The 24,079-nt window shown below is 31.5% G+C and overlaps 1 protein-coding gene across 1 annotated transcript; it reads right to left on the bottom strand.

Annotated features, from left to right (window-relative positions):
• Positions 1-12,690: 12,690 nt before the first annotated feature.
• Positions 12,691-23,754, bottom strand: LOC147407556 (GDSL esterase/lipase EXL1-like). The gene is made up of 5 exons (XM_086436185.1): positions 23,420-23,754; positions 17,498-17,628; positions 16,656-16,889; positions 14,351-14,606; positions 12,691-13,098 (listed from the first exon to the last, which is right to left on the bottom strand). The coding sequence occupies exons 1-5, from the start codon at positions 23,691-23,693 to the stop codon at positions 12,905-12,907; spliced, it is 1,089 nt and encodes a 362-aa protein (XP_086292311.1). The 5' UTR covers positions 23,694-23,754; the 3' UTR covers positions 12,691-12,904.
• Between the last annotated feature and the right edge of the window lie 325 nt (positions 23,755-24,079).

Raw genomic sequence — 24,079 nt, 5'->3', positions numbered from 1 at the left:
CTATGCAATATAAATCAATTATACCCTCATCATTTTGACTCATATGCAAATTAAATTCTAATAGAGCAAGAAGAACACTAAATTAATGTGGATCTAGGTAAAAAGGAGGGGATATAAATGCACATTAATCAATAGAAGACACGACTTTAGACAAAACTAAATAGATGAAGATAATGTTCAATTAGCCAACTCCAAATTTTTAGACAAACAAGCAGTGAATTGGTTTTAATACTAGTATATCCAATATAATATTTATACACAAATTACTAACATATTAAAAAAAAAATACAATAAATTTTTTAAGTGTTGGATCCATGCAACCATAAAAAGTAACTCAAAAATAAATCACAAAATCTAATGTTTGGGATTGTAGATAAGTGGTGAGAGTTTATTGATCTAAACCTCATCTACTTGGGTTTGGGAATTGGCACCATTTAAAGAGTTTTAAGGTGTGAATGGACACCATAATCATTTTTTCAAGGAGTTGGTGACTCAAATCTGGTATTAGCCTAGAGGTTTGGATAAGGATGTACGCTTGCGAGACAGGGAAGGTGTTAGGCACCTGACCCATGGTATTGGCCAAAAGTGAATAATAAGATTGTTTTTCAAAAGAAAAAAAAATGAGTTAGAATGATGTGATGATGACTGTATGCATCAATGCATAAGAGATGGGTATATGTGTAATGAGATGTACCAACTATTTTTTGTTTACTATTAGTTGAGAGTGTTAATCCATAAGGATAGCATTCTTTTTACTCTTTCATTTTTGAATGAAAATGATGCTTAAGGACAGGGGCGGAGATAGAATTTTCTTGTAGTGGGGGCAAACTATGGTTAGTTGTATAGTTGTAGAACTTGAAGTTGAATGGTTTTATGGAGAAATTCCGAGATTTTTTATTAGAAGTTGAAGAAAAGGATATTTAGGTCATTTCCAATTAGTATATGAGAAGGCTCAGTCAAGAGGCAATGTCATTAATAGAAAATTGAACAGGGGTAGAGGGCAAAAATTGGAGGGAGGTGAGGGCGTGGGGGCAAATGGTGAGAGAGGTGAGGGAGTAGGGACAAATGGGGCATGTAATTAGTTGAAAATATAAGGGTATCTCAAACTTATGAGAGGGCAATTGCCCCCACTAGCCCCGCCCTTGCTTAAGGGAATGTGCTCAAAGTGAGTTAGTCTTTTTTATTGGTGAAATTCTAAGAACACTTCCATTAATTGGAAAGTATCGTTGGAACCTTCACCTTGTATGATGCTTTAATGAGTGTGTGCAAAGATGAATGCATGCAAATGTTTTTTAAGGAACTTATTATGGACTTAGATGGGGAGATTACCTAATATAGAGGGATTACTCTCTACCACCCTTTGCAATAGAAAAGAAAGATTATATTGTATGCTTGTAATGAATTTTTTTTAATAAAGTAAAGTGAAAGGGTAGAAGAGGGATTAGGGTGCAAATAATGTAAAAATAAAAAATTAATGTAACTAAACTACATTCCTACCTTGGTCTTTTTCTTTTCTTTTTCTTTTTTAGATCTTCCAAACTAGACCTCAAAGGTGTATGACAGTATATTTATACATAGTTTTGAGGCTTAGAAAGGTCTAGATATAAATGTCCAGGCTCCACCAGTTCACTTATTTTCAATAAAATCTAACTAAATGATTTTGTTTGCTCTCATTCAAAGTGTCATTGTGGATCATTCTCATCCCATCTCTTTGAGTCATACTAATCATGATGTTCAAAGTATAAAAGTGTAAATACTCATAAGGTTCTAGAAATTTTTTTGGAAGAGTAAGGGTGTCCCCACCCTTTGAAAGTAGTCAATCTTGAATGTAAAAAAAGAGCCATGACGTACAATTTTTCTAAAGATATAAGGTCTTAAGAGTCAATTACCTTTGATAGAATCCCAATAAACTTAAGGATGGAAAGATAATTACTCTTAGATTCCAAAGAATTCTCTTTGATGGGCAAAATGGTGTTGATTTCTCGAATTTAGTTGATTTACAAAGACACCTTAAATGATGACTTAGAATTATATATAAGAATGTGACCTCAATGGTCAATTACTTTGGATTGAGTCTTAACAAACTAAGAATCAGATGAAATATATCTTTTGGGAGAGCCAAAAGTAAATGCTAAGCATGCATTAATGTGAGGGTGAAGATGGAAAATCACTTTGAGCTCTCTTTGAAAATAGAAGATTTAGATGTATTTACATGAAAATCTCCAAAAGCAAATCTGGAGCACTCAAATACACAAATTTCAATCATAATAGCTTAATTCTCTGGTATTTGGGCAAGTGAGTGACCCAGGTAAATTTGTACTGGTCCTTGGGTTAGTGAGGGACCAAGCTAAAAATTTATTGGTCCATAAGTTACCTATGGCTAGGCTAAAATCCATTTTTAAAAAAAGAAGTGGCCTAGGTGGGCTTTTGAGCTATTTCAAGGATATTTGGATCAAACCCTTTTTTTTATAGGTTTTGGGGTTCTTGGGCTCAATCCAAACAAAATGGGGAATCTATAGGGATAAAACACTCTAATCTATTTTAAAATGATTTTGTGTTGGTATTTGTCCCGATCATTGGATTTTGTATTTTAGTGATTGAGATTTTATATATATTTTTTTGTAAGTCACTTTTGCTGAATTATCAGATTTGAAATCATTTATTAAAAAGATAAGTAGGTGGATAAATATATGTGTATATATATATATATGATGAATATTTTTTTCAATTTTTATAATTATTTAAAAATAAGTAAAGGGAAAAGATAAGTTAGGAGGATATATATATATATATATATATATATATATATGATGAATATTTTTTTCAATTTTTATAATTATTAAAAATAAGTAAAGGGAAAAGATAAGTTAGGAGGATATACATATAATAAAAGTAGTGATGAACTTTGTTCATCTACTTTTATTGATCAGAATTGGCAAATAAATAATAGTAGAGTACCAAAAAGTTTGTTATAGATCCTATAAGTTAGAGTCTGTTAAAGATTAATCCCTAAGCTTGGTAATTACAGTTAATAAGCATTTAAATAATACTAGCAAATGGCTAAAAGTAAGGAGATCAATTATCAAATTCCTCTATCATGCCCCCTCAAGATGGAGCTCGGTAGAGAAATCCAATTTTGAACTTGAGTTGAAAAAAACGTTGTGGTGGAAAAGGCTTTGTGAGGGCATCAACAATTTGATCTTCATATAACACATGAGCAACACGAAGAACACCATTGTGAAGTTGATCCCGAATGAAATGAAAATCAATTGCAATATACTTCATTCTTGAATGAAAAATTGGATTAGACCATAATTGGATGGCTCCAATATTATCACAGTAAATTACGGGACACGGGGAATCTTAAAACCAAGATCTGATAAAAGATAGCAAATCCAATTTAGCTCAGCAGCAATACTAGCAATAGAGCTATACTCTGCCTAAGTGGAGGATCTAGCAATAGTAATTTACTTTTTAGAACTCCAAGACAGAGGATTTCTATTGAGATACACAACATAGGCACATTTGGATGTAAATTTGTCTTTGTCCCTTGCCCAATCAGCATCAGAAAAAACATGCAAACTAACAGATGAGTCATGATAAATTTGTAAACCATCATCAATGGTACCAACCAGATAGCGTAATAATCTTTTGACAATGGACCAATGCTCATTGTAAGATAATGCTTATATTGTGATAGCTTATTGACAGCAAATGAAATGTATGTCCTTGTGATTAGTAAATACTGAAGGCTGCCAACTACTGTTCGATATTCAGATGGATCAGATAGAGAGGAACATGAGTTTAACGTGAGAGAATGAATGGTTGGCATTGGTTTGAGAACATATTTGGCTTCATGCATCTTTGTTTGTGTTAAAAGATCCATAATATAACACCGTTGAGAGAGTAAGACACCGTTTTCGTTTGGAACAACCTATACACCCAGAAAATAAGTTAACATCCCAAGATCTTTGAGTGAAAACTATAGAGCAAGAACATACACAAATTGATTCACTATGATAGTATTGTTTCCCACGAGAATAATACCATCAACATATACAATGAGATATAGAGTATGGCCATCAGCATTGAAGACAAATAGAGAAGTATCAGCATGAGTTCTTAAAAATAAAAGAAAGAAGAAAAATATGAAGTTCCTGATACCAAGTCCGAGAAACTTGTTTCAAGCCATGGATTGATTTTCTGAGTTTGCATACACGTGAAGGATTGTTTTTATCAACAAATCCTGGTGGTTGTGACATATAGACATTTTCTGAAAGGCTACTTTGAAGGAAAGCAATGTTTACGTCAAGTGATAAGGTCCCATAAAGCCATTTGTGAGGCCGTAATTACACTAGGATTATCAACACCTAATTATTATTTCTCCTTAAATAAGAGTAAATTATATGAAATTGCCATATTATCGAAGTTAATAAAATTTTCTACTTTTTGCAAGTAAAGAGAGGCAATTTTGAACACAAATAATTTTCGTTATAATATACAAGCAAAAAGAGAGTAGTCAGCCAAAACTCAGTAGCAAATGTTGCCACGTCACCGCGTCGCGATAAACCCTTGGTGAATCGCGATAATCTCGAGGAATCGTGCCTCTAGATTCGAATTGAACATTCCAAACTCTTTAGCTGTTGCAACTGTAGACTCTTCTCAAATCAACTAAGGTAAAAATTCGACTCAATAACCCGAATATAAAATCTATAAATTGAAGGATTATCCCAAAAGAAGTGGGTCCCTCTTCTTCTTCCTAATTTCTCTGTATTTTTTTTATTTTTCTTTGAAAGAAAGAATCCTTATAGAAGTGAGAGCTCAAGAGTTATTTTTTTTATCTTTCTTCGTTAATTTCTCTTTGTAACTCCATTGTAAAATCATAAAGCTTGGAATCAAAGTGTAACACATAATTTTTTCATCTTCTTCTCCACCATATTTTCCTTGTTTAACTATTGTTGCAACTTGTTCCTTGTGATGATCGACTAGACTTTCCTTAGAGAAGTCAATGATGTTGGAGTGAGTTCATCTTAATATTGTTGAATTAATTATATTGTCCTTGCTTTAATTGTATTTTTGTGAAGATTTTTAGGTGAGATCATCCAATTTGTAAATATTATTCTAACTTTGATGATGCATGCTTAGATGAGTTCAGGCTTAATCATGCTTTGTGATGAATTTGATATACAAATCTGACAATCTTCTCTAAGTTCAGGATTCACATTTATATTTTCAAGTCTCCTATGAGAGTTAATCGATTTATCTTTCAATCCACGAATAATGGTTTGTTGCGTGGATTGAGTTAGAATTAGAATTATCCAGCAATTTCCTTTAAGATGACTTGTAAAGGTTGATTTGATTTTTCTAAGTTTTTTACATTGTCTTCAATTCACTTCTTCTTCAATTTCTTTATATTTCTTAGCTGCAAATCTTCTAATCTGTTTTCAAAATCTATTTTGATTTCAATTTGAAAGAAAAGTTGAATCACTATTGTCCCTGTGGAACGAATCTTACTTACCAAAGTTTTTTTTAATATTTGTTCAATTTCATATCTGCAATCAATCGACTACAATTTCGAACGTCAAGTTGCCTTAATGATCAACCTCGACTCACAGCTATATTGAATACAACACGAATTGTGGTTGGTTTAACGACATGGCTAAATGTATCATGATAATCTATTCCAAGACGTTGGTGAAAGTCCTTTGCAACCAAACGAGCTTTGAACCTATCAACATAACCATCAAATTTGCGTTTAGTTATAAAAATTCACTTACATCTTACGAGATTATGACTTGTATTAGGTGGAACTAACTCCCACGTTTCATTCTTGACCAAAGCATTGTACTCTTTAGACATAGTCCGACTACATTTATGACCTTTGAGAGCTCAGGTCACTATGGTTGGTTCAAGGTCATTGGGTTTGAATAGTTGAATGTGAGGGTTCATCTTCTTGATGGGTTTGTGAATGTTGTTATTGGCTCTGATGGTCATTGTATGAGTGGTTTGTGGATGTGATTCAAGTAGATTATTTCTTGGTGTTGGTTGTTGGGAGGTGATGTGAGTGACAAGTTAGGTGAGGTTGGTACATTCACCTTACTAACCCCGAATAGTTGGAAGAGTCCAACTTGCCTTACTAAGTAAGGATTTCACCCTTACTAAGTCGTTGAATATTAGTTTTAAGTTTGGGAGTTATGCAAAAATTCGATAACCATCCATTTTCAAAACCTTGGATCAAGATCAAAAGAAATTGATTTTTGAAAATTTTTTTCTTCTTCTTTGGATCTGAGTTTTTTATATGAAACGTAGAGGGCTGTGGTGTTGGATTGCTAATGTGGTAATCCATTTGAACAAAATCGATCCTTAGTAAGACTTAAAATCTTACTATCATAGTAAAGAAAGTGTCTCACTAGTTGGAATGTTGTCGAGTGGACCTTGTTGCCTACTACGAGCAAATACCATGGCACCCATTGTTTTCAAATGCACCGCCATTCATTAAATAACAAATATCATTCCATCAAAATTTTAACTTGATTGTTTATAATTTAAACAAGTGTCCAACGTGGTGGCCTTTATTTAATTATCAGGAAGATCTTTCTTAGACTAAATTCTAAAACTGGGAGAGTTCACGGTATCCTCGACAAAAGGTCACATAATGGTAGGTTTAGATTTATAGTTTGTCCAACTAACAACCATTAATAATAAATACATATATTGTATACTCACCTCACAAAAACTTAATTAAATGATCAAATTATTTGGTGAGAGATGACATAAAGCGTACATGATGTGGCCAGCAGTGCACATCGATCATGAATGTGCGGTGTTAATGACCAAATAACTTTTAGGATGCTATATATGTTAGTAACTAGATGCTTTTGTTAGGGGTGTCATTCCTGATCTCAAACTCTACTTTTTTTTTTATCACGAAGAACCTTGTATCATACATCTTGTTAGTTACTTTTTTTTATCCTAAATCTTGATTATTTATTAGAAAAAAAAAAAAAAAAAGAGAGAAAAAAACTTTCAATCATAAAATCAAATATTTATTATTAATAAATAATTATTTCAATGACAAACTAATTTTTTGGAAGTTGTGAAATTCACAAAATAACAATATTGGTGATACTAGTTAAGACATAGTCAGATTAAAAAGAAATACAATAAACTCTGGACATAAAACATGCGAAAGTATGGACATATTTTTCACTTCATATATAACCAAGTTAAAATGGGTTAAACTTAAAACCATAGTTTTAAAACTAGGCCGAGTCAACTGTATTTGTTTGAAATTTGACGTGAGTAAACCGCACTTAACGGAATCAACATATTGAGTTGACTCATCAAAATATCGGATCAGGTCATCTATAAGTCAGAGTTAGCTACAATACTCCAACTTGAGTTAGAAACTCTACTGAGTTATGCGACTATACTTAATACTTTCTTGTAGAACAAAAAATAAATATTATTTCTTTATTGCAAGCCAGTTCATCAGTCGTTAGCATGATTTGACTTGATAGACATACAAGTCGAGTTAAGTTTTAACATTATGGCAAAACCATAAACCATATCCTATTATACCTTTAGGTTTACATATAAATCTTTTATAGTTCCAATCTACTAGTTCATTTGTGATAATAAAAAAATAATAATAAAGATAAAATTGTCAGATAATTTATATGATCATCTTTACATGTAGGGCCAAGTCTCATTAGTCTTACTTTTCACAATTATTCTTCAATTGGGCATTGGTACGTGGTTGTGTCAAAAGAGAGTAGAAGTCCCCAAAAAGTCCAACCCGAGCCCTTGTGAGCAGGCTCAGGCTTGGCCTGTTCAATCCCAAGGCAGTTTAGGACCCTGGATTAGGGTGTAGCCCATCTCTTAGGATTGCTTTTAGGCTCAATTAGAAAGCCAAGTCTCAACCCGCCCATTGACAACCTTAGTAAGGAATTATCTTATTTTAGCATTTGATCAGTTCATTATGGGTTTTTTTTTTGTTTTTTTTTACATTTCTAAAAATATTTTAATATAAAAATTATTGTATCATGAAAGATAGAGTCGATAAGTGTAATTTTCTTTGTATGCAACCATCATTAATTTTGATTTCCTATCTTCTAATGTATCGATCAAGAGTTTCTTGGATTCACCACTGGTGGGGAGTCGGTGAAAGGAATATCCTCATGATTTGTTTCCGATAAAGACCAAGGACTCAACATTCCATCCTAATCATCTAAAAGTCATCTTATGTATTTTAAGAAATATTTTACTAGAATCATTATTAGCATGAGTGAAAAACAAAAAATATAAATCATGTACTAGACGTTGAAGAGGTTAAAATTAATATACCCTTACTCAAGAGCTTGAAGATAACTGATTTTAATCCTAGATTGAGATCAAGGGATATGTAATCAATGAAAAATTGCAGTGGGTATTCTCAAATATTCAACACAAAGTAGAGGGTACCTTCAATTAAAGTACTTTTTAAAATTTAATAAGTATAGGTAGGAGCAAGGAAGAAATGTGATTTTGGTACTTTAAAAATTGTTAAGTGGTGTGGACTATCCTCAATTCCACCCCTCATCGTATAAGGCTTTTGTTAACATGTGCCCTAACTGCACGTATTTTTTTGCATTAATTAGACCTGAGAAATTGAATTTTGTATCAAAAAGACCCTTAAAAATCATTTTTTACCAAATGCCCCAGTTGGTTATTCCCAAAATGTAAATTTTTTGCACTTTAAAATAAGAGCCATCGCATAAGACTAAGGTGCTGTTTGTTAAACTGAAAAAAATAAATGCTGAATAGCATTAAACGCTGAAACTTATAAGCACTGAATTTAAGTGCTGAAAAAGTTGTTTGTTTAGATGCTGAATTATGTTTGCTCCACATTGCTGAAATTGGTAAATTGTCTTTGTTACCCTTACAATCATATTATACATTGTTTGCATGTTTCAAATGTTTATTTATTATCAAACACAATAAAATATATTATTTCTTATAAAATTAAAATATAATTTATTTTTAAATAATAAATAATATTCAAATCTTCAATTTATAAATAATAATTTCTATTTATAAAAGCCTATAAATTTCAAATTAAAAATAATAATGTTATTCAAGTTACCAAAATTTGAAATCAACTTTAAAAGAACTTAATTCTAAATGAATAATTTTCGATGGAAATGAAGGATGTGTAATTATAAAAGCACCCTATGCATTAATAAGGGCAACCCACACTATAGCCATTTTTTTTTGTTTTATATGGGTTAAAGTGTTTGGAATGAGAAAATTTTTAGTGAGGATGGTCTATATGGTCTAGAGATCATCCTCACCAAAAATCAGTCTATTTTGAAACTTCTAACTCGTCAAAAATAGTTTTTTTTTTTAAATGGACGATTTACGGTTCTTGAACTTGTTTTGATAGGGTTAGAAGTTTCAAGATGTGCTGATCTTTGGTGAGGATGATCTCCTCATTGTAGAGATCATCCTCACCAAAAATCAACTCATTCCAAAACTTTTAACCCATATAAGACATAATAATTTAGCCATGGTGTGGGTTTATTAATTTGTGGGGTGTTTATATACTTATCCATGGGATATAAGAGGTAATATCCTTTTAAGAATAAGGGCATACTTGTCCATGCTCAAAAAAATAAAGGGCATACTTGTCCGTGTTGAAAAAAGCGAACTGCTTATCGTTTCAGCACTTTTTTTCAGCATCAGAATAGTGCTGAATTTTTTTCACTTATTTTCAGCAGTAAGCACTGAAAATATAGAGTAAACAAACGCGCTATTTTGACAAAAGTGCTGAATTTAATTTTTTTTTCAGCAATAAGCACTGAAAAATAGCGCAAACAAACACCGCCTAAAGATGAGTCTGAAACGCATTTAATGTATTCATATTTTATTTTGTCCTTTAGTGATACATGCATTTAACTTGCATTTAAAACACTTGAAATAATCATTTAGGGGTAATTTTTTTTTATAGTATTGTTTTTCTTGATATTTTAGGTATTAAAATAAATAGTGCTGATAATACGACGGATTTTTTTTTTGGATGGACTTACGCACGCTGACGTGAAAGCTTGTAATTTAATAAAAATAAATAAAATAAAACAAAATTCTCTCTCTTGTCCCTCCTCCGTCACATATTTATCTTTTTAGATTTCAAATCTTAAAAAGTGATTGCTGGGCCACATTGATTATCACATTGACAATCCAATATAGACATCTAGATTTTATGAAAATATTTATATTAGGAAATAAAAAGAAAAATTATTTTCAAACTTAATCCATGGTGTATAAAATAGACGGCTACCGAGCACCCACATTTAAAAATAAAATTCGATGATGAAAAATAATTATTTTATTTTTTTCTTTAAACTTCATATAATTTTATCCTCTACAATTTCATTTCACCAGATCATGATTTTGAATGTCACAAAAAAATCAGATCTGAAAGTTTCTTTTTTTCACTATGGGCAAGAGAGAAACTCTATTTTTCTCTTTTTTATTTTTTTAATAAGTTATGTAGTTTCACATTAGTGTCCGTCAAATTCGTCCATCAAAAACTTGTCATATTATCAACACTTTAAAATAAATTTAGGAAGAGTAAGATTTTCATTTCAATCAAGTAGGGGGCACTTTAGTGGCCCCAACTCTGCCAAAATATTTTTTGAAAGCTAAATTAGATTAGGCCATGGGGTACCCATGACCTAAAGGAAATCTTCTTTCCTTAGGGCCGTGAGTATATATATATATTTGTTAAGACCTTCAATAGGTCATCATCACAGCTAAAAATTGCATATCAGCAAACCCACCCAAGGCCTATTCAATTGAGGTTGTTAGAGCACACGTGTGCTTAAGATTTGCCTAATGAAAAGACTTTCAAATTGCTCTCTTAATTACTTATTCTTCAAGAAAATCCCATTATTTTCTTTTCATACCCATGCATCAAGTCTCCTACCATTCTTTTTCATAGACTTTTTAGTTTTTTTTTCTTTTTCTAATCTTGACTCTTAGTCAAGTTTTGGTCCCCACATGAGTTGAATTACCTTCCTACCCTCATCGTGTTAAGACTTAATCAAGGTGTTTTACTCTTGTGCCATTTAACCTTACTCACAATTCAAGAAGATTTTTCTTCTATGGATCATAACCCTTTTGCCCATCTCTTAGAACTATCTAGAATCCCTAGGCTTTTACACTCCTATCCTTAAGATGTTAAAAGCCTAGCTATGGGGAGTGACTTAAAAATCCACAATCACAATCCATACTTATATGTCATTTAGTCTAGTTCTCTTGAGGTTGACCCATAATCAAGGTCTTGAACAACTTTATTCTTCTCCTAGAATTCTCTAGAACCTTGTAAGTTTTTACAATCCCACCCCTTAATCATCATGTTTGCTTAAAGTCGTGGAAGAGTAAGAGATCATAAAAAACAAATTGTTGGAGAATAATTAAAGTTATTCTTAGAGGTTTATTTGAAAATATTGAGAACTTTAGGAAATTGGACAAGTTTATCCCAAGGGTCTCATTAGAACCTATAAATAGGACTCATCCAAGGTAAAAAGGAGGAAAATTTTGAATGTCTTAAAACTCAATTAAAACCCTTCCTCAAAGCTTTCCTAAGCCTCAAAATTTTGTCCAACTAGTACCACATTCATTCAAGAAGCTTAGAAGAAGATGAAGAAGGGAATACCAAAGTGGGGTAGGATTTAATTTTCTGTTTTTTGTATTGTCCTCCTTCTCAACCCCACTTCTAACTCCATTTATTTATTTTGAAGCACATTTAAATTCTTATAATGTAGTTTAGTTTTCTTGCTTTTTTTTTAATGGCATAAGGAGGAAGGAGTAAGTCTTCACTATGTGAAGCAATCTCCTTCTTCAAAATCCATAATAAATTTCATAGAAAACATTTAATTTCAAGTTGTAGTTGGTTTAATTCCAAACACTTTAAAATTCCTAATTTTCTTTGATTTCTTTAAAATGGTTTAAGGAGGAGAGAGTAAGTCTTCACATGTTAAGCAATCTCCCTTTTCTAAGACCTTAATAAGTTCATTTAGCAACACTACATGCATACACCATTCTTGTTATTTTTTTAAATGATTGTGTCCAGATGATAGATATCTTTAGGTTTCCTCTCTATCATTCTAAGCCAACAAAAGTAGTCTCTAATGGACACATTCTCATGCATAAAGTTAAGGTTCACTCAAGGGTTTGTTCAACTCATGAACATGCTCCTAAAACCTCACCAACAAAAACATACTTCCAAGTAAGCACGTAAATATTTTCTAATGGCTTTGAGGTTAAAAATGGTGAAATCTACTTAGATTTTTACCAAAACCTAAGTCATACTAAAACATATATTTTTGTATATAGCTTGCGCATCATCTCTAGTTTGAATTGTTATAAGTCAAATTATAGTTCATTTAACTCTTAACTTCTCCCATCCCCTCTAATTTCAAAAAATTCTATAAAAAAAATTGATTTTCAACTTCACTTTTTGTCATTATGTGGAAATCATCATTTGATGAGTGATTCAATGTGCCTAACATCTTCCTTGTCTCTTAGTCAATCCTCCTTAACAAGTTTTTAGGTGGACCTTACCCCTTTACATTGGTATAAGTTACTACAAAACAAAAAAATGGATTTTCTAATTAATGGGATCTAACCCCCACTTTGACTTGAAAATTGGAAATAATCTCTCTAAAGAATTTTAGAATTTATTTTAGGGGGGAATTATTCTTCATAAATGTATTTTTTTTCTTGGAAAATGAAATAAAAACAAGAAAATAACGTAATTTGTAGACCCCATTTTACAAAATAATGCCAATTTTAATACATTTACGAGATATGATCAATTAGTGTTGACTGCTTCGACCATCTAATCTTGATCTTGATCTACTCAGAAGAAACGATTGATGTACTTGGCGAGGGTGGGACTCACGATGGTCTGGTATGCTGCTTGGGTGGGGTGGAAGCTGTCCCAGAATACATACTTGGAGGCATTTGCACATATGGACGGGGTCGCATCATTACATAAAATGGATACTTCTATCTTTCCCGTACCACAGCACCCTTCAGTCGCAACTTCGAATCCTAATTAACAACCAAACACATATTTAAAATATAGAGAAATTTATCAAAACGGTACAATTTTCATAATTAATTACCAAAACAGTAAACTAGAGCAATTAATTCCAAAAACGGTAATTTTACCATTTTCAAAATTAATATTTTTTACCAAAACAGTAAAATGTATTTTTTTTTTATTGAAAATACTCTTTTTTGTTTTACATATGTATTTACCATTTTAACCTTAAAAATAAATTAAAATCCAACTAAATCTGTCTCTTCTTTTTAATCTTCCCAACACTAAATAGAAATATGAAAGAGGAGAGGATTTTTTTTTTTTTGTAATTTTAGTCAAAAAATAAAAAAAAGGTATTTTTGGTTAAAAATTACATTTTACTGTTTTTACCGTTTTGGTAAAAAATATTAATTCCAAAAACGGTAAAATTACCGTTTTTGGAATTAATTACTACAGTTTATCGTTTTGATAAATAATCGAAATGTGATGCATGTTTTGGTAAATTTGCCTAAAATATAATAATTAGATATCGAGAAAAACCATACTTCACAAGCCACCAAATTAAATTGCCCAAGTATATCTCTGGATCATTGATTCCTTCTACCGTTTTTGGAATTAATTACTACAGTTTATTGTTTTGATAAATAATCGAAATGTGATGCATGTTTTGGTAAATTTGCCTAAAATATAATAATTAGATATCGAGAAAAACCATACTTCACAAGCCACCAAATTAAATTGCCCAAGTATATCTCTGGATCATTGATTCCTTCTTATGCACATTATTCTTACTTTCTTAGTGATCTAATCACTTGGTGGATCCACGTACACACTGAAACTAATGAGATCCATGATTATTTTCTAACGATTTAATTTTAAAATAAATTCATGGGTTAGGCCCAATGACTAAAATTGAGTTTACAAGTCAGAAGAAGAGAAAGGTTTAAATTGGTAAAGCTTATATGGTTAGTCTCTCTCTCTCTCTCTCTCTCTCTCTGTCTGTAAATCCATCAATAGGTGTCACTCGGGTGGATTTATATAGTGGGGGCAAGGGGGGCACTTGAACACAAAGGAATTTTAAAAATTGAAAGGATTTATATGCGAAAAAATTTGCCACTGTCACCCTCCCAAGAAATTTTAAAATTTCTAAGGGCCTTATTATCCTCACGCATACAAATCCTCGCTCTGGCTTTGGTGCCACTTGGTATTTTCATTGTAGGGTCATTCATAGAAGAAGAATGATGATGATGAGAGGATTACCATAGCGAGTTGGGTTTCTGATGATATCGAGGATAAGATTGTAAATATCGATATAGACCATTCTTGCATGTGGGAACTTGTTATTAAGACGGTCGATCTCGTTTGATAACTTGGAGTTAAATAGCATTTCTGCACTATTGTATTTCTCGACACATTCTCTTTTTGGCCCTCCTGCCAAAGTTCTTTCTGCTGGCACGCATCCTATCGGGGGAGCATTGAACACACCAATCCTCCGTGCTCCCAAACCATACAATTCCTACCAAAATAGTTTTTTAAAAAATTAAATAACATATTTTAATCCAAACATATGATATAGCTGTATTTTTTATTCACCTATATTAAATTGGATTTGATTCCATCCAAAGATGATGGAATTGTTTTGCGATCATTTCCAAATCCAATTATTAGCATCTAATAATAATACAACCAAATAAATTATCGGATCAATGACAAATGGAATCCAATAGAGTGCTTGGATTCATTGATGGAATTAGAGTTAATTGATGAGTCGTGATTTTCTGACACCCCTCTAGTTAACACATGCCCCTTGATGTGGCATGGGCTAGAATCATAGATTTTTTCTCTCTGGATACACAACTGTACATTCCCATAAATATGTGCAATTGTGTATCTCAAGGAAACGAATCTATAATTCTAGCACATGTCACGTCAGGACACATGTTTCAGAGAGGGATGTCAGAAAATTATTATTCTTAATCAATTGTTGTCATTGAGCAACCCCCAAAAAACACACACACACACAAATTCCATAGGAGCATATGATCGACCCAATAAAGGTAGTTTTAAAAGATTCTAGTTGGTATCAATCAATTATGTCCAATGAATCTGACTATTATAGACTATGACAAATTTTTTAGTAGAATCTCCTCTTAAATTCATTTTTTTTTTCCCTCCAATCAATTCAAACAAAGGATTGCTTCCATTCAATCCGTGCTTTCTCCAAATTCAATGAATAAGACATAGTTGTGTGTGATAGTGATCTCCAGAAGTTAGGTAATCTCTTTTAGAAATGGTTTTAGAAGTCAACTAAAACATTAAGACCTCAATGGGTTGGTGTGCATTAAATTCTTTGGGGGTACCCCCGATGACCATCTTTGTCCTACGTTTTCTTTTCGTTACCATAGTTAATTGTAGACTGAGATCTAGAATTCCAAGTGCCAACCATGTATTGTTATTTCATGGAGATGACTTCATTTAATTTGACGGGTAATTAAAATAAAATATCTTAGATGAAATAGTAATCAAATTAAAAGAAAAAATTTATAAGATGATTTATGTAAAATAAATAAATAAATTATGCCATAGGTGAATATGCAAAGACGAAAATGTAAAGATCAATTCCCATCTTGTAGAGATTAACAAACACTTTCTTAGGGATACATTTTTTATGAGAATCTGTAACATTTCGATCCACAGGTTGAGGCTAGCATTTTCTTAAGAAGAAAGACTAAAAAGACTAAAATTAGAAGCGAATAAATTTAAGAAAATAAAGTAGTTCCAATAAATGATATATTAAGGGAAAATCAATTTAGATGGTCCAAAGGATTCTAGTTGTAATAAGTGGGACTCCAAATCTTTTAGATAAGATTTTGTTGTTGTCATCGTCGTAGCATAGTCATTTGGTGTGTATCATATAATTTCATAACTTGGATTAAATGTAATACATATTTTCATTAAATGATTGGTGTATTATTAACAAGAGTGCTGATAATTTGACGGATTTTTGGTGGATGGACTTGACGCACGCTGATGCGGAAACACACAACTAATTAAAAAAATAAAAAAGAGGAAAAGAGAGTTTCTCTCTCATGCCCATAGTGAAAAAAAGAAACTTTTAGATTTGATCACCTTGTGACATTCAAAGTCACAATCCGATAAAATAAGCTTGTAGAGGATTAAATTATATGAACTTAAAAAAAATAAAAAATAAATAGTTATTTTTCAAAGTTGAATTTTATTTTTAAATGTGGGTGCTCGGTAGTCGTCTATTTTAACCACTATAGATCAAGCTCGAAAAACAATTTTTTTTAATTTTTTTTTTTAATATGAATATTTTCATGAAATTTAGATGTCTGTGTTGTTGGATTGTCAATGAGATAATCAATGTGTGGGCAAAGAATGAGCAAAAGAAAGAAATATTTTTTTTTAAATAAATTGTGTGCTTCCACATCAGCGTGCGTCAAATCAATCCACCAAAAATCTGTCATATTATCAACACTCTATTAACAATGTTTGTTGTGGGAGTTTAAACTCTCATTTCACTTATTGTAGATGAGGAATTTACCTGAAGGAAACTTGAAGCTCCGTTGACCATGATATCGGTATACGATTGAATGTCATACTTCAAACGCCTCACAGGTATGGAAAAATATGTATTTGCAATATCATCACTCCCTGATTCAATTATGTATAGGCTGTCTGATATAATGCTTGTAGTTCTCTCTTCTCCACTTATTGCCTTTAATTTCCCTATGTATTCTTTGAACAAATTTAACTGATCCGTGAAACTTAAAACACCCTGAGAAACAGGTGAAGAAAAATAAAATATGTGACCATGAAACCCCATATCTAAAAATCAAGGCAATAATTAAAAAAAAAAATACACAACAAAATTTATGTGGTTAATTTGATAGAGCCTATGTCCACTAATAAGATAAGAACAATTCTCTAAGAAAAAGAAAGAGAGCTGTTATTGGCACCTTAATTTTTACGTATTACACATCCTAAATAAAGATGAAAACACACCATTCAAAAACAACAAAGGTTTTGGCTCAAATTATTATTTAAGCATTACAAAACATTATAACACTCGTTTGAACAATTTCAACAATTGTTTACAATTATGATTAGGCTCATATAAAATATTAACCCAAAAAATAAAAATTTAGCAGAAAAAAAAAAATGAGAGAGTTGGCAACTTAACCATTACTTATTGTCAACCATTTATTTATTTTCTTTATTTTTAATTGGGATGTAATAAGTAAAAGTTGGGGTGCCAATAGCGGCTTTCATAAGAAACTATGGAATATTTCTTACGCTCTCTCAGATCATCCAAAAATTGGAACCTAATTTTTTTTGGCAATATTTTATTATTATTATTATTATTGATATAAAAATAAAATGTACCGCTAATTGAGCTGTGAGGGGATCATATCCTGAAGCACCTGAGGCAAAGCTCACACCCGTAAGGAGGTCGACAGGCTTTAAGCTTGGATCAAGATAAGGTGGTACCAGCTCCTTAATCCCCAAATCTTCAGCTGCAAAAATTAGATAAGATGAATATAACTGGTTTGGTGGGGAACAAGCTTAGAGTTAATCCAGAGGTCCATGAAACCTCATTTTTTATTAAAAAAAATTGCATTATTATGGAATCTAAAAAATGTAGACAGTTATGAGTTATGTGCAAGAAAATATTTAAGAATTTTTTTTAACATATATATATATATATATAATATATATATATATATATATATATATTATATATATATATATATATATAGGATTAGGATCCGTATACACATAAAGCTACTCATAAAGTTACAATGTGTTTTGTCTTATATAGGCAAAAATATTTGGAATAGGCTGATTTTTTGTGAGGATGATCTCTATGGTGAGGAGATCATCCTTGTCAAAAATCAGCCTATTATGAAACTTCTAGCCCCATGTTTACAAGTTGAAAATTTTTAGACCATTCAATTTTTATAAATCAATTTTGATCAGGTTAGAAGTTTTGGAATGAGATGATTTTTTGCAAGGATGATCCCCTCACCATAGAGATCATCCTCACAAAAAATAGCTTATTCTGAATCTTTTTAACCATATAAGACAAAAACGTTATAACTTTATAAGTAGCTTTATGTGTCTACGGAACCCAACCCATATATATATATATATATATTATATATATATATATATATATATATATATATATATAATATATATATATATATATCATTAACGTTACTAACCACAAGAAAGTGACATGTGTAACCGACATATACCATAAGGGCTTATTTATAATTTAAAATATTAGTTAAAACTTTTTGGAAGATTAAACAATAAGTGGTAGTGCTTAAAATGGGTCGGATTTTATTCGAAATCCGAGTGATCCGAATTTAGGGATATCCAAATTTAAAAATGGGTTAGATATGGGTTGATGTACTTTGATCTGAATGAAATCTTACTTTGTAAGTTATATTTTATATGTTTTAGAGTCTTTTTTTTTACAACCAAAGAAGTATTGAGCATAGTGATTAATGCCTTAATAAATGACGAGGCCTTCAATTCAAGTCACACCTTTAGTGATTTTTATTGAAATATAACTTTGAATGATTCAAAATTATTCGACCTAAATCAATTAATTTGGTTAAGTTAGATCTGGATACGAGTTTGGTAAAAATAAAATGATTCGGATATGGATATACTCATACCTAACCCGAACCAACTCATTTTAAACTCTAGTAAAAAGAGTATTTTTATAATTTTGAAACTAACTAACGTCATTATGGGGTAGTGGGATTACAATTTTCTTTGCTTTGACCGAAATGATCATTATATCACGTTTAAAAATAAAAGCAGCGTCATTTCTAAGATCCAAATTTTAGTGTCGGACCACTTTTACTCCGCCTTCTCTCATTATACTAGTAAAGATATTAAAAGTTGAAATAAAATAACAGTTTTTTTTAGTTAGTAAATCCGTAGAGTGTGGAATAAAATACAACGGTGGATCCCACCTCTTTTATCCATACATTAAAAAAGGTAGGGATTTGATCCCACTTTGAACCTCGTGGAAAACTTTCACTTTATTCTCTTTCCTCAACTATTACTTTCCATACCTTTTCCTAGTCTAAATTAACCTTTTCAATCTTTTATTAAAGACAGTAATATATCTTCATAATTAAGGTTAGGTATTTTTTAAAAATGAATTTATATTGGCACACCAACTTTTACTTATAACATACAAATTAAGGAAATCATGCACCTAAGAAACTCAAGATTTCAAAAATCCTCTATGATGGAATTTCCCAAAAAATCATCCATTTTATTTTCTGTAAGAAAGGAGGAGAAGAAATGGGTCCTAAGATTTTCTAAGAGAAAAAAAAAAAATTGAGTTGTCACTGCCATGGTAATTAATAAATAATGACTATTTACAGGGGTAGAGCCAGGATTTTTCTGTAGTGGGGGAAAATTATTGTTAGTTGTATAGTGAAGATGAATGATTTTAAAGAGAAATTAAGAGGTTTTTAGTTAGTAGTTGAAGAAAATGATATTTAGATCATTTTCAATAAATATTTGAGAAGTCCTAGTCAAGAGGCAATGTCATCAACAAAAAATTAAAATAAGAGAGTGAGGACAAATAGGCATGTAATTAGCTGAAAATATAAGAGTGTCTCAAAGTTCTGTGGGGCAAAAATTAGAGGGAGGTGAGGGTGTGAGGGCAAATGGGGAGAAAGGTAAGGGAATGTGAACAAATGGGGCATGTAGTTAGTTAAAAATATAAGGGTGTCTCAAACTTCGGTGGGGGCAAAAATTGGAGGGAGGTGAGGGTGTGGGGCCAAATGGGGGGAGAGGTGAAGGAGTGAGGACAAATGGGCATGTAGTTAATTACCCCCACCAGCTCCTTACTAACTCCCCCCTGACTATCTACATGGCAAATCATTTAATTTGAAAAGAATGAGATTTTATAAGCAAATGATGGTGTGCATATAGAAGTTCAGAGTATCTGACCACATTTTGTGATAAAACCGGTTCGAGTGTTATTCTTTTATTCATATAAATAAGGGAAAATGACCCTTAAAACCAAATTGCCGAAAAAACGGACCAACAGGTCTCCATTTATAAGATATGGACCATTCAAGGCATTGTTTTTCAAAGTTTATCCTTAAAAGGAATTTTTTTTTTTTTTAAATTTTCCGTTATAATTATTATTCAAAAATACCAGAAACACCCTTGTTCTCTCTCTTCTCACAATCTACTAGCTCCTCGCCTCCTCAGTCCTGTTTGTTTTTTGTTTTTTTTTTTTTTCATCCCATGGAAGTCGATTAACTATTTTCCTATTTAAAATCCTGAAATCTGAAATCTAATTAGTACACCATCAGAGCCATTTAGTGTCTAACGAAAATGTTTGGTCGGGAAGGTGTCATCCCGGTTTGAACAGCTTCGAGATGTGTTTTGATGACAATCCAATGGCTTGAATTTAAGGAGGACATCTTTTGTGGAGGAACATCACTACCAAGTCCCAACTCCCTATAAATTCTGCTTCTCGTCCCCTCAGGCCAGGCACACCCCCAAATAATCAAGTGACGGTGTACTAATTAAATGGCTCCGATGAATCCAGACATTTTTTCATCCCATTTTTAATGAATCAGTCAATTTTCATCCTATTTTTAATTGAAAAAGGGGTATTTTTGACTTTTTATTTAATAATTAGACAGAAGTTAATGTTTGACAAAACGGGACCTCAAATTGTCCATATTTTATAGAGGGGAGCTGTTGGTCCATATTTTCATAAATGTAGTTTTAAAAGTCATTTTCACAACTAATTTTACCAAGAAATTTGATGTTCAATAATGAATTTTTTAACCCAAGTTGGAAATTCAGAGATGTCTAAAATCCTTATTGGGGTCAAACTTACCAAGTGGGACCCATATAATTCATGAGTTTGAAGATCATCTTTGAAACCAATAAAATGACTCAATAACAAAACAACATTATTTCTCTGAAAACTGAATAACTATTATGAAAATTGTTAAACATTTTTTAATTATTTGATAGTCACCAATTGAAAGGAATTTTTTTTTTTTCATTTTCATTTTTGTTACATATAGTCATTGAAGAATCTATTGGACCAGTAATTATTTCTTCAAATTCAGTAACACAAACTAAACTTGTATCAAACAATTGAATTTTATGAATAAATAGTAGTAATCATATATGTGATAATAAAAAATGAAGGGAATTTTAATCAAATAAATCTTATTTTAGATTTGGATAAATCATTTAGAAATAAGGATTATATTGAAAAGTTGTATCAACATCGATATCCATCAAGTTGAGTCTACTCAATGCCTCACAAAGCAATTCAGGAAACTTAAGTTTAATAGATGTTAGAATTATGTTTTTGTGAATGCTATATTAGAATTATTTATACTTTAAAATAAGGGTGCAACTTGGTTCGGTTTGAGGTCATATTGGAATCGAACAGACATAGGACAATTCCACTTGATAAGAATTAGAACTGAACCAAATTCTATTGAAACCGATCAACCCAAACCAAACTAAAGTCGGTTTGGTTCGGTTCGATTCTATGGGTTGTCAATATTCTATAAATTGTAAGTAACATTTTAATGAAAAAAATAAACATATAATAAACATAAATTTTCATAGAATAAATTACTAATCTATCTATAAAAAGTCATTAGTTTATCAATAAAAGATCATTAATTTATGCCATAACTCCTAAAATAATTCATAACAATTATTATATACACATATTTATTTATTACATAAAGGTTCGGTTTTATACAAGTTTAATCCAAAGAATCGAATCAAATTGATCGATTTTCCATTTTTGTAATTCAAAACCGAACCGCAATTTGTTCCAAACTAAATCAAACCACCCCAAAGCTATCGGTTTGGTTTGATTTTCAATTTGAACTAGACCAAGTTGCACCCCTATTTTAAAATCCTATTTATTTTCTATTGTACTGCATGAATTCATGGAGGGGGAACTGCAATCAAGTCAATAATCTCCTTTTATGTGTCCATTTTCTGGGTACGACCTTCGTTGCTCTTAGAATTGGATTGGCTTGATAATCGGGTGGCCTCTATACATTCTTGGGTTTCAAGTTGAGCCGTTGAGGTGTTCTACGCATAGAGACAAAAATCTGTGATTTTTTGAAAAATCATGGTTAAACCATGATTTTGAATGTTGTCAATTAAATCACGATTAATTATGATTTAATTGACACTTTATTTTTAGGGAAAATTATTTAAAAAAACCAAATAAAAATTTAATTCGTAAAAAGAATCAAATTTTTTTTAAAATTATGGATGAGAATCATTTTCGACCGTTAAACAGTTGAAATTTTCTCTCTCCAATCAATATCTCACGATCTTAATCATGATCAAGATTAAGATCTCACAATCGATTATGATCTTGCTCACGATCTTGATCAAGATAACGTTAATTAAGATCAAGCTCTTGATCAAATATGCAATCATGATCTTGATCTTAATCAACGTGGTCGTTGGTTGGTAGATTATTAAACCCTTCACCAAATTTTGATCAAGATCGTGATCGTTGATCAAGAATTTTTTAAATTTCTCTCTCCTCTCTCCAACATTGTCTCTCCAATCAAGATCAAGATCATAATCACAATCACGATCAGGATGAAGATCTTTGTCACGATCATGATCATAATCACGATCTTGATCAAGATCACATTGATTAAAATCAAGATCTTGATCACGATCTTAATTATGACCAAGATCAAGATCTCACGATCACGTCACGATCTTGATCACGATCATGATCATAATCACTATTTTGATCAAGATCACATTGATTAAGATCAAGATCAAGATCTTGATCACAATCACGATCATGATTGAATATTTGATTGAAATCTTGATCTTAATCAATGTGATCTTGATCAAGATCGTGATCATGATCGATCGTGAGATCTTGACTGGAGAGAGAAAAGGGCCAATCTCAAATTTTTTATTACTAAAAAAGCGAGAGGAGGAGAGAGAAAATTTTGACCGTTTAACGGTTGAAAATAATTCCCATCCATAATTTTTAATAAATTTTATTCTTTTACGAATTAAATTTTTTTTTTTTTTTTTTTACTTAATGGATCTTTTTGCCAACTTTTTCCAAATCTTTCTCTTGTCAAATTATGCTCGAACCCAACTTTGTCACTATGGTTCTACCTCTACATTCGAATTCGAAGAAAAGATTAAAAAAAAAATAATAATAATAATAATTCACATATTTAAGCTCAAGTTGGCTCAAAGAATTATGAAAAATTAGGATAGTTGAGGTACCTATGATGTCGGAGGGGATCTTTCCATTGCTAAAGCGGCCAGTAGGTTTTCCACCCATGAAATCCTTCCCATATGGAGGAAAATTGCATTTAGCAATGGTAGTGATGTAGTTGTTATTTCCTGGATCAACTATCGAATCTCCAAACACTATCACTGCTGGAACGCTCACATTCTTTGGTAATTTGATGAGGGCTTGTGCTTCATGATCCACAACAACAATACAAACAAATAGGAGAGAGCGAAGAATTATTGAAGATGATGATAAAGTTACCATCTTTAATCTTTTGAGAGGGAGAAGAGAATATAGATTTGTAATTGAAGGAGCGGCTGTTTTATGTATGGATTCAGATATAAGTATAGTTTTAGTGTATAACTAAGGAAGACAGCTTCCCTATCATCGATCGAAACCATGGTAATGATCATCTAATGGGTGAAAATTAAGGAAGACTATCTCCCTCAAGAGGAAAACAAAACAACCGGACAGCTATTCAATGTTGGGAGGAGAAAGTAGTTGGAGAGTTAGTCACAAAGTCAGATCGGAGTTAATTAAGGTTTCAAAACGCCAAGGAAAAACTTAAAAAAAAAAAAACGTGAAACATAAATTATAAATAATATATTAGAAGTTATGAAATATAAATCAATTATATAAAACACATATTT

This window comes from Akebia trifoliata, chromosome 3 (genome assembly GCF_017979445.1).
Source record: "Akebia trifoliata isolate Shusen 1 chromosome 3, ASM1797944v1, whole genome shotgun sequence".
NCBI classification, from domain to species: domain Eukaryota; kingdom Viridiplantae; phylum Streptophyta; class Magnoliopsida; order Ranunculales; family Lardizabalaceae; genus Akebia; species Akebia trifoliata.
The sequence above is the reverse complement of the archived record's forward strand: the minus strand, read 5'-3'. Positions and strand labels throughout refer to the sequence as shown.

Coding starts and splice junctions, on each gene's coding strand:
- LOC147407556 (XM_086436185.1), bottom strand. CDS start 23,693: ATGGTAACTTTATCATCATCTTCAATAATTCTTCGCTCTCTCCTATTT. Junction 16,890..17,497: donor CCCTCACAGCTCAATTAGCG/GTACATTTTATT, acceptor CCTGTTTCTCAG/GGTGTTTTAAGTTTCACGGA. Junction 13,099..14,350: donor CAGAAACCCAACTCGCTATG/GTAATCCTCTCA, acceptor GTTGTTAATTAG/GATTCGAAGTTGCGACTGAA.